Source organism: Saccostrea echinata, unplaced genomic scaffold (assembly GCF_033153115.1).
Source record: "Saccostrea echinata isolate AGI-Se365-2 ecotype Australia unplaced genomic scaffold, CSIRO_AGI_Sech_v1 ptg000016l, whole genome shotgun sequence".
In the NCBI taxonomy this organism is placed as follows: Eukaryota; Metazoa; Mollusca; class Bivalvia; order Ostreida; family Ostreidae; genus Saccostrea; species Saccostrea echinata.
The window spans coordinates 17,100,707-17,118,974 of record NW_026889765.1 but is presented as its reverse complement, the minus strand read 5'-3'; the positions used below and the strand labels follow the sequence as shown (position 1 = coordinate 17,118,974).

At 33.6% G+C, this 18,268-nt stretch overlaps 1 protein-coding gene across 1 annotated transcript; it reads left to right on the top strand.

Annotated features, from left to right (window-relative positions):
- The first annotated feature begins 16,817 nt into the window (after nucleotides 1-16,817).
- LOC133188195 (uncharacterized) lies at nucleotides 16,818-17,698 on the top strand. The gene is made up of 2 exons (XM_061323574.1): nucleotides 16,818-16,896; nucleotides 17,052-17,698. The coding sequence occupies exons 1-2, from the start codon at nucleotides 16,818-16,820 to the stop codon at nucleotides 17,696-17,698; spliced, it is 726 nt and encodes a 241-aa protein (XP_061179558.1).
- The last annotated feature ends 570 nt before the right edge of the window (nucleotides 17,699-18,268 follow it).

Below are 18,268 nucleotides of genomic sequence, written 5' to 3'. Positions count from 1 at the left end.
CCGGGCGCTTGGCGAAGGAACAGTCACTACCTATCTTTACGTCTTAGGTTTGATACGGCGCGGCGAAGGAGAATCGAACACGGGCCTCTCGATCACGAAACGAACAGTCTATCACTAGGCTACCTTTACCGGTTTAGGTAGAATTGAGTTGTTTCATATCTCCTGAGATATATTGATCTCTATCCAATGTAACAACTGTATTACTTTTATCAACCTTTTTTACAATCCCAAGATATTTTTAGTGATATGTAACAAAAAAGAAGCGACAAAATGACAATGCTATGATATAACATATCAAATACTTCATCAAATACCATCATGTCGATGGAAGAATAAATTACATTGAACAGTTGTCCGAAGTTTTCTCTAATCCAAGAACTGTTAATCAAAAAAGTTAACACCCTTGAAAATTTCATATATAGCATAGTATTCTAAAGAGAAGGCTTGAAATCTTTGTTAGCAATTTTAAAAAAATGAATTATATTTTGCAAAGTATGATCAGTATACTAGTATTGTCTTAATTTTTTCCATAGAAACACAAATAAATTTAGGATGTTTCCCTTTCGTGTTATTAAGGGGTTGACCATTTGATCCCGGGGGGGGGGGGTATCAGAATTTGAAACCAAACACTTTGTCTTTGAAAATTTTGCATATACATGTGATTAATAATCTCTTCTCCACTAAGAACTATGGGAAGTTTTCTAAGTGAAAAAAGAAAATAAAAATTAAGTTAAAAAACTGTCCCTTAGTATAAATGTTCTGTCTGCAAGGGTATTAAAATAAACAATCTGATTCAAGAAAATCACCACCACGCACCATCCTCTGGGAATTTTAGTTTTCAAAGGTTAGTTTAATAAATATAATAAACAACGCTTTACATGACTGACTGAAATTTTGAATTAAGTCTAGGATTGCTTAATGATCTTGAGTATACAGAATATATACAGGAAAATTAGATTATGAAAATTTATCTCATTAAAAATAAATCAAATCAGAAAAATGTCTATTTTGTAAACAAACAAAAAAAACCTACCCTAAATCCTTGCGTCGGAAACAAAAAATAAATAAATAAATAAAAAAGGAATGGGAATAATAGAAAATCATATCAGGAGTACTGCAAGTGGATCACAGGACCTATGAACATTTTTTTTTTTAAAAAAGAAGGCAAATAGTTTATGTTTTGAAATAAGGCATCTTCAATAAAATATCGATTATCATTAAGATAAAGAAAAAAAAATACTTTTTCGCCCGCACCAGCTATTGTTACATATTGATGAATCCGTTTCTGTGGAACACTTCTGATTTTTTTAGTTCCGATATGTTTCTGGGCACATTAACACCCCCTCCCCTTTAAAAAGGAAAAAAAAAAAAAGAAAAATACAAAATCTTTTCAAGAGAGAACGTATTTTAATAAATTTGTTTCAGTATTCAAAGATAAATTCAAGATTTTGCATTATCCACACACTGCACATTCCGAGACTCAGTCTTACACTCAGAAATGTTGCCAACAATTTCTGTTGACCCCCCCCCCCGGTTTATGATTCTCCATGCCCCTTTGCTTGAGTCAGAAAAACATCCACACTATCTTTGTCCAGCTATGCCACTGAAATAAACATCTTTAACATTATTCATGTTCTTTATCCTTTAGCTGTACATATGTACTCTTGAAAATTTTCGTTATTTGCAACCGACCCTGATATCGAAATTTTCCATCAATAAGAGAAGGAGAAAGTTGGAGGACAGATTGCTTATAACACACATACTATTGGTGGAAACTGTCACGTTGTAAATATTGAATTTACCGGGTGGCAGTAAATACATAATTTACAACATGACAACTGCCACCCTGTAAATTCAAAATTTACAACATGACAATACTTATACAAGTTAAAGGTATTTTTGAGGTGAAATCATATCATATTTTACACTTCATGATAGTAAATTAAATTATAAGATTAAATTTGTTTAGCCCAATTTATACCCAAGGTATATATGTACTTGCTCAATTTTGGTTGGAAGAGTTTCAAATTAGTTCTTTCTTCTTAATAAACGGCTTTCATTGATTGGATTTGATCTGCTACAGTTTTCCAATTCTTTTTTCTGAAACAGATCGTTTTACCATTAAAAAGAAAAAATTATAATCAATGTCTTTATCCATTACATGTATGACGATCAATGTCTTTATCCATTACATGAAACATATCAGTAGGTGCTAACTTCAGCATGTGGGAAGTTTCTAGTATACCGGTCCCCAGAATCATGCGATTGCGCATGAGCAGTTATTTCCCTTGCCGTTGCTATGCAGAATGTAAACAAACCGCCATTTTCCCCTCGCTTCAACAAAACGCATTCGATCGATGGATTAGGCTTAGGGTATATTGTTTTAAGATTGGAACTGTTTTATAAATCCACTCTTAAATCTTCCTGACTTTGGGCTAATTCATGTAATTTTTGCTTACAAAAGGCACTGCAAAGTGCCTTTTGTGACCAAAAACTTGCATGAATCAGCCCAATTTCGAACCGTGCCGATATACAATCTTATAGGAGTAAAGCATTAACTTAAACAAACCGTTAATTAAATATGGCATTGTATGCGATCTACGGATTAGGGTTAGTGTATACATGTATATAGCTCGGATATTGTAACTGTTTTATATTCACCCATCCTCGCATCTATATCACTTTGGGCTTATTCATGCAATTTTTGCTTACAAAGAACCGGAAGAACAGGAAAGTTTTGCGAAACTTGGATGAATTAGCCTTGGTCTAATGTTGAAACATGCCCGATATTGTGCGCTAGCTTTTGGCAAGTAATTGGTAAAAGTGACTTACCGTTTACTTAAGCTCGATATCCTAACCTCCTAATGTTCATATTAAGAATATTTTTTCTTTCAAATCAATGGTAATGCACAATTCAATCAACCAATTACGAGTAATTAGTTATCACTTGTTAAATCCCTGCATTTCTCACAAAAATCTCGTAATTTTAGTACCATTTCACTTTGAGTCATATCAGCTACTTCTTCATCAGTCTTCATTACGTCAAAACACAAGTGACGCATGTCATGAATATTTATGAGATTACGTCAAAAACTGATCATGTGACCACATTCCTAAACAACGCAAAATGGAGTTTTATCTCCTAAACAAGTACGTTATTTTACGAAACCTTTTAATTCTCATTTAAAAAACTGTGTTTAAAAAACCCCAGTTTTGGAGTTTTTTAAACACAATTTTTCACAAGGAACACGATTTCTGGCTCAATTTTGCGATTTGTGGCCTTTTTTTCGATTTTGTCGATCGCTGTCGCGATCGTATTATATTGTACACAGCCTTCGGCGGCACCTATTTTAGCGCAATATTTATAGGGACCGGTATACTAGAAGTGTTCCCAGCATGTTGCGTGATATTTTGTCATTAATAAACATCGCATTGTTTGCACCTAATGGGATGTTGAATTAAGTTCCTTAATAGACCCGCTACTCTGTCAGACGTAAGTCTCTTGATTGTACTGCTGTGTGTTGAACCTTCATACAATGATATTGGTCTCATGTATGCAATAGAGAGGAAATCAGTATCTCCTCACATACCTCTGCATCAAGCCTAGTATCAGAGATAAGTTTAAAGTAAAGTTAATAAGTCCGGGAATGATGAAAATTTTTATAATAATTTTATAACAAAAGGTCCTTTGGAGAAACTATGCAACAGGGAAGCCTATCCCTTGTCATACAATCTATACAGTCCAATGAATAAGTCTTGGTATTCCTCACCATGGATAATTAGATAAAAACAGTTACGAACTACCCCTGATACGCATTTTTATGATAAGTTAAAGGCTTATCCAGAAACACTCTAAAAGACTCCTTGGACACCAGTAAGGCATTATGTTTGTCTGAATCATCCAGAAAACTACTGTCTCCACATGAAAGGAACACTGTGACAGTAAAACTTATCCTTATCTTCCAATGCATTGTCGATTCCCTCTTTTGAGTAATTTTTATACAAGCCATAGTCTTTCTAACAAGCCATGAGCAAGTCCGAAAATTAAAAGTGATTCGTTGAGTTCACAAGATTTTGCACTGCCAGATAGAAAGAAATTCTTCATTCATTGTCGTAATGGTTTCCTAGTTTTGGTCCTATTGCGACAAAATGACATCCATTTTGGATTATGTCATGAAAATATGAGGTTGGGGCCATGATTGGCATCTGTATACCCAGGAGGAGGCAGATGGGGCCAAAGTCACTGCAAAACACTGGTCGTCATCATTGACATACACTGTACAAACCACGTACAGTTCCGGTGTTGCATGGCCCATATGGAACAGTATTAGGTGTTAATTTTATTTCAAAACTGTAAAATTTCACTGTAACCAGAACTAGATATTTACAGTCTCCCATCTAATACAACACATGTTAGCGAAATTGGATAGGTTATCTCAAATGTATCTGAAGCAAAGAAAATCCTGTGGACTACTAGATCAATCATAAAACAATGATTTTTTGTGACAAAATGTTTCAGATCATGCAAAGGTTATTTGCATTATGTCCAAATCAGATCTTTTCAGTCGGAACCCTTCTTTTCGACTTCCACGTTCCATTTCTAGGTCGTAAACTCTTCGTCGATTAACCTGATTAACCACAATTTCCCTATTGTCGGCCAAATCGTTCCTCCAGAGAAGCTCTCGGAAGGTCCCAACTATATGATACAGTTTAACGAATATAGACTTCGAAATACGCTATATAGCCATAGGTGAGGAAAAACGGACAAAAGAACGAAGGTTCCATGTATGAGATGGAATATTATATTCATACTATGAAAAGTGTATACAATAGGCCAAAGGTGATACGAAGTAATATTCTAAATGGACAATATTTAGGTATATAATCAAAGTACAAATGTAATTTATCTTATAATGGTGTGCAAAAACCTGATTGTTTCTTTACAAAGAAAAAAGCGTAAAAACCACTGATTTAACAACGATTAACATATTTGCAAGAAAATTCATAAGCAAGCATTTCAACTTACAAATAAGATTCAACATGTTCAATGTGTATTCAAGTCTTTCATCACATGAAAGTCAGATGTTGATTTTATATGTTCATTGTATATCAAGGATTAAACATTTAATAAAGTAGATTTAAGGTAAATGTAGATAAAAAGACATGTTTCCAAACTGAATTATGGATTAACGAGGTTCGATCCTTTTAAGGAGATTTTTCTCTGAACCCCTAGTGTGAAAAGTTTGCATCGTAGTTTAGTATTAACAATACATCCGTATTTTACAATGCCAATGAAACTATGTCGATATAAAAACCCACGATTAAAAGTCAGAGAAAAACAATTAGGTGGGGAACTATATTTTTGGAAGAAGGATTTTTTTAGAAGGAAATGATCAATGTTCTGTTTCAAAATATTTATAGAACTGTTGAGTTTGGCTTAATAGACTTTCATGCTGACTTACTGAGTTATTTTGTGCAATGGTTGATGCTATACAGGCCCCCTTTAACATATTGAATAAACTTTTAATGATTTCTATCATCATATTTTGGCAAAACAACAAATTTTTGAAAAAGTCCAGATTTTTGCACAAAAATAATATATTTAATGTTATATCTTCAAGAATAATTAATCATTGATCCTTGCTTTTAGTTTTCTTATCTGAATATACACTATCATAATTTTGATCAGTGTACTGTAAATTTACTAAAATTGATACTTTCAAATGAATTTTTTGATTGATAAATTTTAAATGCTAGAAAAATGACATTACAGGAGTGCAAAGATGTAAGAAAGTTGATTATGCGAAGTATCTTTGATAGAATACGAGGGTTGTCCGGTAAAATCGTGGACAAAGCGTTTTTCTCGGAAACTAATGGGCGGACTAAGCTGAAATTTTCAGCAAATGTTTATTCATCATATTTACGTACATCTTAATCTTTTTGTAAAATATAGACAAAAAAAAAAGATTTTATTATCCTTGAATGTGCACAGGGTACGGTCCTACGGCCCACGATAAAAAAAACCAGGGGTTCATTAGCGAATATACAAGTATTATTTCGAAATAAAAGTATTAAATAGATAAGGTTGGGGTAAAAAATATCCTATTTTTAATCCACTATCGATTATTTCGTCTTTTGTAAAATATCAAGGCATTTGCTTGATTTTTGGCAGTTTCCCGAGCATTTGAAATGGGAAAGTGGTAAACGCAACACACGAAAACTGGTGACGTTACGGCGCACCGGAGAGCAGTTCAGTTTGATTTAGATGTAGTAATGACGCCTTAAGAAACTTTAAATGACTACAGAAGAAAAAATATAAAAAACATCACTAGATCTTTAGTATACAAGTGAAATGGGAGTTTTCTAAGCGGAAGCTTTTTGATAGGGTCCCCGGGTAGAAACATACGGACAAACAGCTACTGGCAATAGCAAAAGACGCTGTCACTGTAGATCGTCGATATAAGGTAGCCTATTTAGTTGAATGATAGTGAGAGTACTGTCCATAACTTACTAATAAATCTTCAGAAGTTCCCATGTGTGTGCGAGATTGGTTCCTCGACTGTTTATGGAGGAATGAAGGGAGAATCAAGTTTGTGCATCAATGAAATCCCCGAATTTAAGTAGGCTTATCTAGCTTTTATTTAGCAAAGAAGAAACGTGGCGCTGCTTTAGACACTTTGACGTTATCATCCGTGCGCCGTAAGGCGATACCACACATTAAATAAAGTCTCATATTTTGTTTATTTGAGCAGATACTTATTTGAAATTTGATATATATTTTGATGAAAAATGTACTAAAAAGTATAGTGAAAATTTTAGAACGCAGTGATGATTATTTTTCAATCTAGACAACCTGTCCACGATTTTACCGAACAACCCTCGTAAAATTATACTTTGTGCCGTGATTAGTTCAGGTGAAAAATATTAGAGGAAAAAGTTATTTAATATGTGTATGTTTCAATTACATAAATATCATATATATATATATATATATATATATATATATATATATATATATATATATATATATATATATATATATATATATATATATATATATATATATATATATATATATATATATATATATATATATATATATATATATAATGCATTCTACTGCTAAGCAGGTCTACGTTTTATCTCTGAAACTGCATGGGCTTGACGTCAAGGTATATACTACCTATGCAAGACCCACATAAGGTCCATATAATCTCTTAGATAGCTTCTGACTCTGCCTAAACTCATCGATCATTAATTGAGAAATAAGATATCATTTTCAAACATCTATCGGGATATAAATACGGGTTGGTCACGTGATCAAATTCCATAAAGCCCGAAGGGTTTTATGGTAAATTTGATCACGTACCAACTGGTATTTATATCCCGATAGATGTTAAAATTACTTATATTTACATTTTTCTTACATTACTTTACTCTTACATTACACTTCTTTAAAAAATATTTGCCTGAGGTTAATCTTAAATGCATGAAATGTTTTATTTTTCAAAATTCAACGGTACATTTTGATCCGTGAAATGTGCGTCAACCTTTTTTGACATCACTGAGAAATAACTTAGAACATTTATGACGTGAGGAACTTGTGTTTATACAGATATAGGTACGCGATACTTAAATAATGTTATATAAAAGAATACATTTGCAAATGTAAATATATGGCTGTATCAGGGTTATAATCCTAACATCTATATGGTGAAGCACAAGATTTATATACTTAGAGTGTATGGATTCTGTGGAAAGGGTTAACTTCCCTGCTGTATGGTTCCTCCATATGACTATTGTTAAAAATGTTCTTTATTCCCGGGCTCATATTAAATGTAAACTTTGTCTTATTTATGATAGGGATGCAGGGGTATATGAGGAGATATTGATTTCTTCTCTAATACATACACGAGACCTACATTATAGTAAGATTGAACTATACACAGTACATGTGGAACAATTTTAAAAGAGGCTTCCGCTTGACAGAGTATCATTCTTGTCAGTAAAAAGGTTATGTTTATTGCTGACAAAATAGCATGCAACACGCTAAACTTAACAGTCATCTAGATATGGGTTAATCTCCTACATTTACTTTGAAATGTTTTATTTCAAAACATCCGTAATAAAGGTTAAGGTTATAGGACAACTATATCGTATGTATGATGATCATGTAGTTAGAGAGAGGTTTACTGGGGGTAAAGCAAAAGACCACTATGCCGCTTGCATATACTAGTATATCAATGAATTAGTACCGGAGCGGTAGACATAGAGAAAAGATTCAATTTAATTTTAATCCCACCGTTTTTGGTCTTGCAGCACTTAAAGAAGTTTTATCAAAGTCTATAAAAATCATAGCTACTATAAAAAATTGTTGTTTTAAATTTTTTAGGTCATATATATTGACTACAAATAGACTACAACAAGAAGCATATTTCTCTTTATGAATTTTTAATTTCTATGAACTTTGCCCTGGTGACTAAAACAAAATACATGTAAAGTGTTTTTGTCATTGTGTTTTTTTCTCAAGTCAAAATACCACTAAGACTTGTCTGATTTCAGTAATAGTACACGTCATGTAGACTAAATTACAATAAATAAGGCTGGGTAGTGGTTCTTGGTGTCAATAAAAGATGTTTTCATGGTCTCTTAAATCAAATAATCTGAAAAATTCTTTAAAAATGCTATTAACCCTGGATTTTTCCGATTTCAATATTTTGTCCAAAGTATGATACATAATTCTATTTTTCTCTTCTTTTTATATTTGCATGGACTTTGTTGTTGACAGGTTTACTAAATAATGATGGATCTGTTAAAAATTCTAAAAGTTTTTCTTGTTCATTTTTAAACCTGTTTTCAATAATGAAAAAAGAAATTGGTACGCAAGTAAAGTACATCAGAACTCATACTTTTCAATTCGAAGGATGTGTTGCCATGCTTACTAAGAATAGAATAAATTATAAAGCTCTTCAAATGTCATTCCTCAATAGTGTTGACCTGATTATATTTAAACTTTAACATTAAAAGAAGAAGTTTCTTGTTATGGCTTTTAATTCGACATTTACATATATCATCAGCGTTTTATCAACTAACAATATTCATTTTTATTCCAACGTTCATTCGATATATCCTATCGAACCCGAAATAAAAGACACCACAGAGTATGACACGTCTGTTTCATATCTTGATGTTTTACTAAAAAGACAACTAAACGTTATGATAAACGTAATGATTACAGCTTTTCTATCGTAAACTTCCCTTATTTATGTAGCAATATACCATTATCACCTGCATATGGGGATTATTTCTTCCAGTTGTTTCGACACGCAAGAGTATGTTCTACGTATGATCAATTCATAAAAGAGAGTTATTGACAAATAAGCTGATGATACATGGATATCAAGAATCTCGTTTACAATCAACATTATTTGGTCGACACAATGACCTTTTTTTGCAACTACAATCTTAGGTCGAAATCTTACTTTCTTACGAATTGAATTGTTAGGCCATTATTTTCACACTTAATTGTCTACGGATTTCTCCGTTTACCCGATCATGACTAAGAGCACAAAGCGAGTGTGAGCATTTGACAGGGGATACTCACTCCTCGATGATAAATGATCTAGTCTCTATTTTCAGAGGTCCCTCGCTCACAATTTGTATTGATTGGACTTTGAGCATGACTACTGGTACTGAGCATGTTCCGAGTACGATCAACTTTTAAACAGAGGCAGGATGTTTCAGGGATGCCCCCGATTTGTATTGTGCATCAAAATTGGTACCGTATATGATTTACATTATGACCCCTGGGTCGAGGCCTCTGCGGGTAGACTATTAGTCCCCAAGGGTCTCTACAGCCCAGTAGCTAAGTACTTCGGTACTAGTTTTAAAATACGGACATATATTTAATTGCTGTGGTAAAATTTAGAAATTTATTTCAAAATAAAGAATTATCTCCCTCATGCATAGCTCTAATCCTTCGAGGTATTTGGCTCCAATTTTTGGAATTTTTTTCAGCTCTTCAAAAAATGTTTTGGATTTCCAACCTTTCGGAATGAGCATCACTGAAGAGACATAATTTGTCGAAATGCGGATCTGGTGCATCAAAATTGGTACCGTATATGATTTACATTGTTTCAATGGACTTTTGAGCTTGATTTTTGCTCGTTATCTCCATATTTGATCTCAATCAAAGTCAGCATTTCTAAAATTCCTGGTTCATAATAATTAACTTGTTAGCAAATACATTTATTTTTCCATTTTTTTTATTTTCAAGGTTATACATATTTTAGAATCTTAATGACAAATTTACAAAAACCCATGAAGGATATAACTTTTATAAAAACGGAATATAATGCGATAGTATGGTGCTGTGAACTCAGAAAAAATATGTTATTGTTCGTACACATTTTATATATTTTCTTACAAATAAGATAATAGTTCTGACAAGTTATTGTTCTTCGCTCGGACAAACAAGATATTTGTGTGGACAAATAAGTCCTTCCTTTGGATAAATAAATAAACTTAGACGAATGAGATTAAAATGTTTTGAACAGAATTGTTCGGACAAACTGGATAGTTGCTTGAACAACTTAGCGGATTACATATTTGTTCGAACAGATTTGATATTTCTACAAGATTTATCATTCTTCTGATAAAGTTGATCATCCAGAAAATCAAAAATAGTACATGTATAAGCACATGGATTAAACTTTGTGCGACGAGATATGGATATCTGTGTTGTGATCAAGTTTTTTTTATTGATTCTATTCTTTTGTGGGTTTTTTAGGGTTTCATAGAAGTTTTACTTGCAGTTTAGGTTAAAATTGCTTGCATCTCCACTTTTGTTTGCTATATACAACGGATAGTTAATTATTGCTTGTTCTTTCAGTTTTATGAAACTGTATTAAAAATATCTAAAATCACACAATTCTTTTTCTAACGAATGATTAGATACTTTAGCTATATGTCCGAAAATTACATACATGTTACACTGTTAAAATAATTGACTTAAAAATGCATGCCCTTAAACACAACTTGATTATACGGTAGATAGACATTATAAACAATTCTCTCTCTCTCTCTCTCTCTCTCTCTCTCTCTCTCTCTGGAATGTATGTTTTTTTTATATCTTCTGAAAAAAAAAACTCAAGAAAAGTAATGTCAATATTAATTGTATTGATCTGGAATCATTCTTAGATTTTGTTCAAATCCTGACACCGGAGGAAGGGGTTTTCAATAGGCAATCAAATTCTTACATAGAAATATAAAAGAAACACATCAAAAATCCTCTCAAGAACGGTAAAGGCATGAGTCACCTGCATATGGGGTTTATGTCTCTCAGTTGATTCGATACACAATAGCATGCTCTACGTATGAACAATTTCTAAAACGAGGCAAGCTATTGACAAACAAGTTGATGAAATTAGGATATTAACAGTCTCGTTTGAAGTCATCTTTTCACAAGTTTTACGGTCGATACAATGACCTTGTCATCACATACAACCTAGCATTGAGTCAAATGCTGACTGACGTTTTTCATACTAATTGTAAGACCATTATTTATACACTGAACTTTCTACGGATTTTCCCGGGTTTTTTTCCCGATCATTACAAGGAGCACACGGCGGGTGTGACCGGTCGACAGGGGATGCTCACACCTCCATGGCACCTGATCCTACCTCTAAATTTTGAGGTCCAAATTTGTATCATTTCCTTAGACTTTCGAGATTGAATACTGTTCGTTATTTTCATATTTCATTGTATAAATATAGAAGTAGTATAGATTCAGGTAGTATAGATTCAGTTTATTTCAAATTCTGGTCCTGGGGTTGAGGTGAATCCACAATAGAGGATCAGAGTTTTACATAGGCATATATATAGGGGAATCTGCTGAAAGAGAACTGTAAAGCCAAGTAGTGACTATGTTAAGAGTTGTGGCCCATGGGCTTTTTGTCTTTCACTCTTGTAGAGAGTACGCAAAAAATTCTTTGCACTTTATATTGTCACTTCTTCCTTAGAAAATATAGAAATCACATGAAATCTTAAGTGTATTACTGAATCAACTTACCTGTTTTTCAAGCAAAGTAGATGAGTTTTACAGATAAGTGTTTAAAGAGCCAAGGAAGGAAGTCTGCAAATATATTTTACTTAGAGAAAAATACGCATTTTGTTTAATATCACATGACTTTTGCACAACAACTCTATCGACGGCCACGGAAGGGTAGGTTATTTAATGACTTGTCTAACGTGGAAAAAATATACAGAAACAATCTTAATTATATATGGTTTATATATATTGATATTTTGAATTTATTTAATTTGCAGATACAGTTGTGAAAAAATGTATGCTACACATAGATTATATGCATCCTTTTGATCGACCAGGATTTCACTTGACGTAAGATCCACCTCACATGTTGGCCTGGGAAACTGAGAGTTTTTTGTTCGAGATGGAGGGTTAGCTGTGAAAAGGTTTGTTATTATACAATTAATTACCCCTTACGAGGTCAACATGGTGAAATAAGGACCCGAGACCTGACCTGACCTGCGCGGCCTCGGTCAGGTCAGGTCAGCGAGTGGGCCAGGTTTCGGGTTCTTATTTCACCATACTGAATTCATAAGGGGTAACAATTGTTTTATTATACCGATATAAGTTAATTAAGACAATTTTTGTAGGCTTAATTACTAAAATAATCAATTGTGTATTAGACCTACGAACTGTTATTATCAGTGTTTCATCGGGATCGGGATTCGCTAGTGAAGTTGTTTACTTTTCGCCTGCAAGTCTTATAAGTTTTTGCACCGCCGATTTATTAAAACACTCTGTGATTGTCAGTAACATGCATTTTTATAAATTCACAAATACTATTCCCGAGTACAATGACAATCAGGTGCATACTTTTACTGTACAAAAGAGCCAAGTCTGCATTCGTTGAATTTGACATTCATTGTAACGAAAGTTTCAATGAAAACGATAAATTTTTTGACGCATCAAAAGGACAATCGTATTCCGTATCATAAAAAGACTATGCATATTTTTATAACGGCATTTTTTTGTAATGAACAGTCATTACGTTATGCATTTATTTTTAAATTTGAATGGAATTTAGATTAACAGGTCATTTTTAGCGGTCATTATTTATAATGACCGGGTCATTATACCCCACGTGCAATGATTCCTAGGTCATTATTGCTGTAAATAGTACTTTTTGGAGTCATTATTGAGTGTAAAAGCCTTCTAACAAGCCAATCAAATTTGAGTATTCTTAATAGAGGTATAATAAAACAATTTCTTAAACTTTAAAAATTTATAAATTTAATGTTCAATGTTTAGCTATAGTGAAGTTATATTTCAGTTTTTTTTACAATGTTATGTATGTGTTTATCTGAGCACACATTAGTCAGTCAGGGTTCTTTTTAAGGGATATATAATTTTCCTTGTACTCTGTCTGAGTTAAATGATTTGATAATAATTTTCCTATTACTCTTCCTCAGTATAATTACTCTGTATATAGTTTGGAGTCAATATATATCAGAGTTTAACTGGGTGCTACAGTATGTTTAAAAGACTAAATGTGACTGGGTAACCCGTCACCGCGTATTCTTGGTATAAGGGTTCCTATTAATATAGTGAATCAGGCGCCTCGATCTACTTCCTGACCCCAAAACTAATTCCACAAATACCACTACTGGTGAGCTTATTCAAATTCCTACCCTAGCATTACTTCGTCAACTATTATGTCTACTTTTTGCCTTCTAACCGCACTCTGCAGATTTCACAGCAATTCTGCCTCAGCTGCCAGCTGCACTGACTTATACACCCTTTGGGCAGTTCATTTCCAAGGGATATCAGGTTATTCCATTTTCATGGGTGTGTTCTATTACGTTTCACTTATTAGAAATTTTATTTTAATAACTGGGACCTAAGGGTGTCCTTGTACAACATAAAATTTATTTATGTCTAACCTACAACTAAGTCACAAAATAAGAATCTTGACAGAACTTGAAATAATTCCACAGTCTATAGACTTTGCTTGCTGACATTGGCTGGTACGAGGAAAGAAGAATTCAACATGTCTATAATGTTTTGTACTTCTTAACAGAATTTTGATTTCAAGAAGGTATTTCAAAACTATTCATTACATTTCAATTTTTATAACATATTTGAATTAAAAAATGCAAATTATACAATGTTCAATTAAAAAAAATGCTCACCAAGTCATAAGGAAAAAAAATTTATAGGGGAATTTTTCTTGTTGTGGAAGGATATTAAGAAGAATATTCTTCAAATCTACACATTTGTTACATGTACACTTAACATCGTGGAACTTTAATTTAGACCCACATATTTTAACTCAGAAAATATGTTCCGTTATTATCTGCTAGGAATTGTATATTTTTAAAACAAATTCTACACATTCACTCAACAGACTTTGCCAAAAAATAAAAATGTATAAGAGAAGTCTAGATAAAAGGATGACCGCACTTAAGGACATGCAAAATTTGCGACAAAATAAACTTTCAAAACAAGCATTTTTCTTTTCCTTGCAAGAATGGTCAACATCCAGTCTACAACTTTATGTAATTACGTTTAATAAGTGTGTATTTACGAAGTTCGAATCTGGGGCCAGGATCATGAAACATCTTAAGCTTAAGTCAAAATCTTTATGTTCTGTTTAGTTTTTGTAAAAGTCAATCCGAACAAAATTAAAATATTTTTTTAATATTGCTTTACAAAAGTGTTGTTGTCTGCAAATTTAGAGATAAATTCAATAATTAGTAAACATTTTACAGGTGTTTGAAAATTTGACTTAAGTCTAAGTTTGTTTCACGATCCTTGGACCTGGTTTCAAAGGCAGGGGTCATCAGAATTTCTTGAATCTCCGTTCGATAATGAGGACGCCCACTTTTTTACTGACTTTACACATAGTCAGCGCATGTTTGTCTATTGTTCTACGTTCAACAGTAGTTCTATATTTGCAGAAAAAATAATATGTCAAAAGGAGATTAATAGACAAACATGCGCTCATGGTTAAAAAGAGAAAAAAACTGCTTCTTCTTATATTCGTTCTCTGTGTTGTAACCAAGGATTGTAACATGTTGAATATTATAATTCACCACGTGATTTCTTGCCTCAGGTAACTTTGTGAATACTTAATTCCGTCAGTTGACTTGTAAGTTAGCATGTTTTGTGCTAACTAGGACATTGTGTTCGAACCCTTTAAGTCATCTGGCATTGATATTAAATCTGCTTTAATTACATATTGTTAATTTCGTTTTGAAACCTTTATCAAAAGTGTATTTGTGCCGTACAGAATGGAGAGGGAGATTGGAAAGAGTTATCACGTTCTTTTTTTTTCAAATATGTCATTGTTATTATCAATTGTAATTTTAGACCCATTCTTACAATGTTAGCTCCACCCCTCTTGCATATCTAATGTTCAATCAAGGGCAGGTAAGTGGAAAATCACTATATTTCGAATGCAGTAAGGGCAAAAAACATTGAATCATTTTATTGTATCACAGTCTTAAATCATTATAAGATTTAAATTTGGTTCCAAATTGACAGGATTCTTTCATAAGCATACAAAAGTGAAATAAAGTTTAGATGTAAAAGCAACAGAGGCAACCGAAAAAGACCCCCAAAACAGGCGTTAAGTGCAGTCATCCTTTACATTGTTTTGTTGCCTTTTTTAAATCTTTAATACCCCGATTATGACATTTTTTAGTGCAATAAGGTCAAGCAATAATTTATGCATATTAATTTGTATGATATGTTCAATGATACATATCTCAGACTATTTTACGTAAAATAAGATTATATTTATTGCCATAATTACATAAATATGATAATGATTAATCAAAACAATTTAAGTGCAAAAAGGTCAAAAAGGTCAAATTCAATGCCCCGTTGCACAGTACGATGCACACTGGCCCTCGATTTTCTTTACGATTTTGAATCATGCAATAGGAAAACCTATCTAAAATATACTTCTCAAAAATCCTTGATATAACTAATTTCATGAGTGACATACCTTAAGTCTGTCTTGGGGCCTAGATTCGATGGGACATGACCTTGTTTCCATTAAATTATTACAGAAATAAAGTGGACTAACGCTCATAATTAACAATTTCTCTTACTTTTTCTTTCATAGATATAAGGATGGCTTCATTAAATTTAAGACAAGGACAACATTACCTAGAATGTGATATTTGTAAAAGTCCTATCATCTTCACGTGCAAAAATGTGTCGTTAAATTATGCAGCGTATGTGTAGGACCTCAAATGCTTATCTATTCCGAAAATGGTCATGATGTTACAAAATACAATAAACAAAGCAAACTCGAAGGTAGAGAATGCCTGAACCACCCCCAGCAACACTGTAGCGCCTTCTGCAATAATTCTGATATTCCTATCTGTGTTTTATGTGTATTAAACAAGCACAAGACACATGATATTATCGAATTATCCGAGAAAGTCGACACAGTATCCGATTTCATCACGAAAGAAAATAAGCGACTACAGTCGATGCAATCAGAATTGGAAAGAATTTTGGAACATATTTGTAAAAGATCGGCAGGACTTCGACGTGTTTACAAACAGAAAAAAGATAAGATTTCATTTCATGCCAAAACTGGCATAAGGAGATTGATAAAGCAGAGAAGGCATTGCAGAAGGACCTTGATGAATTGCAAGAAAAGCATGCAGGTGTATTACTGAAGCAGAAAAAAGAATTTGAAGAAATACTAAAGAAATTGAAAAATCTTAAACAATCAGTCGTTAGCTTAGTAAAGTCCAAAGATGTCTCTGGTTTAATGGAACTTAAGCTTGATATTGAGAATCAACAGCTTCCCAGCTTTATAGAAGAAACACGGCCGGCATTCTTCCAGCCTTGCAAGTTTAATGAAAGTTATTCAACATCGTACTTCGGTTACATAGAAACACTAGAATCGTGCAAACTGACAATTGACGATCTAACACAACAAGATCAAATCTCTTCACCACTACAAGCTCTAGATATACCTAAGTACTGTCTACCTTTGATACAGCGTTTCCTGCCAACAAAGAAAACAACAACTGGCTGTATGACATAGTTCCCCTTGGTCATGACAGAGTTTGGGCAGGAGGAAACAGTAATGAGCTCAATCTTTTTGATCTCAAGGGCAGTCTCCACGACACTGTCACTATCACGTGTTTCGGTATGTACCTGACCCTTCATGGTGGACACGTGGTGTACTCTGATACAAATGATAAGACCATAAAGAAGATTATAGACGGTAAGGCGAATACGTTATTCTGTACCGGGGAGTGGGAACCTTACACCTGTACCGCGGCACAGGATTTCCTGGTCTGTCTCCGGACGACAGATCAAACAGAGTCCAAGGTCATAAGGTACAGAAGTTCCGGTGACGTGCTGCAGGAAATCCAGTACGACTCCCAGTACCAGCCTCTGTTTAAGTATACTGTTTACGTGGTGGAGAATGGTAACAGCGACATTTGTGTAGCTGACTACGATAAAAAAGCCGTCACGGTCGTTGACAAGTTTGGAATATTCAGGTTCTCCTATATAGGGAACAAAACATGCAAGGAAATTTCATACCTACCTCCCTTACTACAGACAGCTTGCATCACATCATCATCACTGACTATTTTAACGACAAGATTCACATGCTGGACAGGGATGGTCGATTCCTGAGGTACATCATTCCTTATCAGGGAATACGGGATCCGCGCGCCGTGTGTGTCGTAAGGGAGGGGGAGTTGATGGTGGGGGAAAGCATAACAGGAATGATCGAGAGAATAAAGTACTTACAATAAGGAGGAAGTCTGATGACAATAAATCTACTTGAAGTGTGATACGAGTTCTATATTCCATTACTAGTACCTTAAAGCTGAACATGATTCGTAAAAGGAAGAGAGTTACCTTTGCCTGCCATATTAGATTTCTCAAGACCGTCGATCTCAAGCCACTATATAAGCCTCCGCTTTGTACAAAGTTCAATGTATTTTGCTTCACAAACTAAACCAGAAAGGATTTCTCCTTCATTGTCATTGTATTATACTTGGGGGCGACAAAAATGACTTCTGTTTGATACTGCCAAAAAAGTTACCAAATATATTTGATATCAAATGCACAGGTCAATTTGAAAAAGGGAAATACAATGTAAACACAAATGCACGTTCCATTAAATAGAATGTAAACAAAGAGGACAATGTAAAAGACATACATGTACTACTCGTAGCACAAGGTAAAAGCAATCAAGTG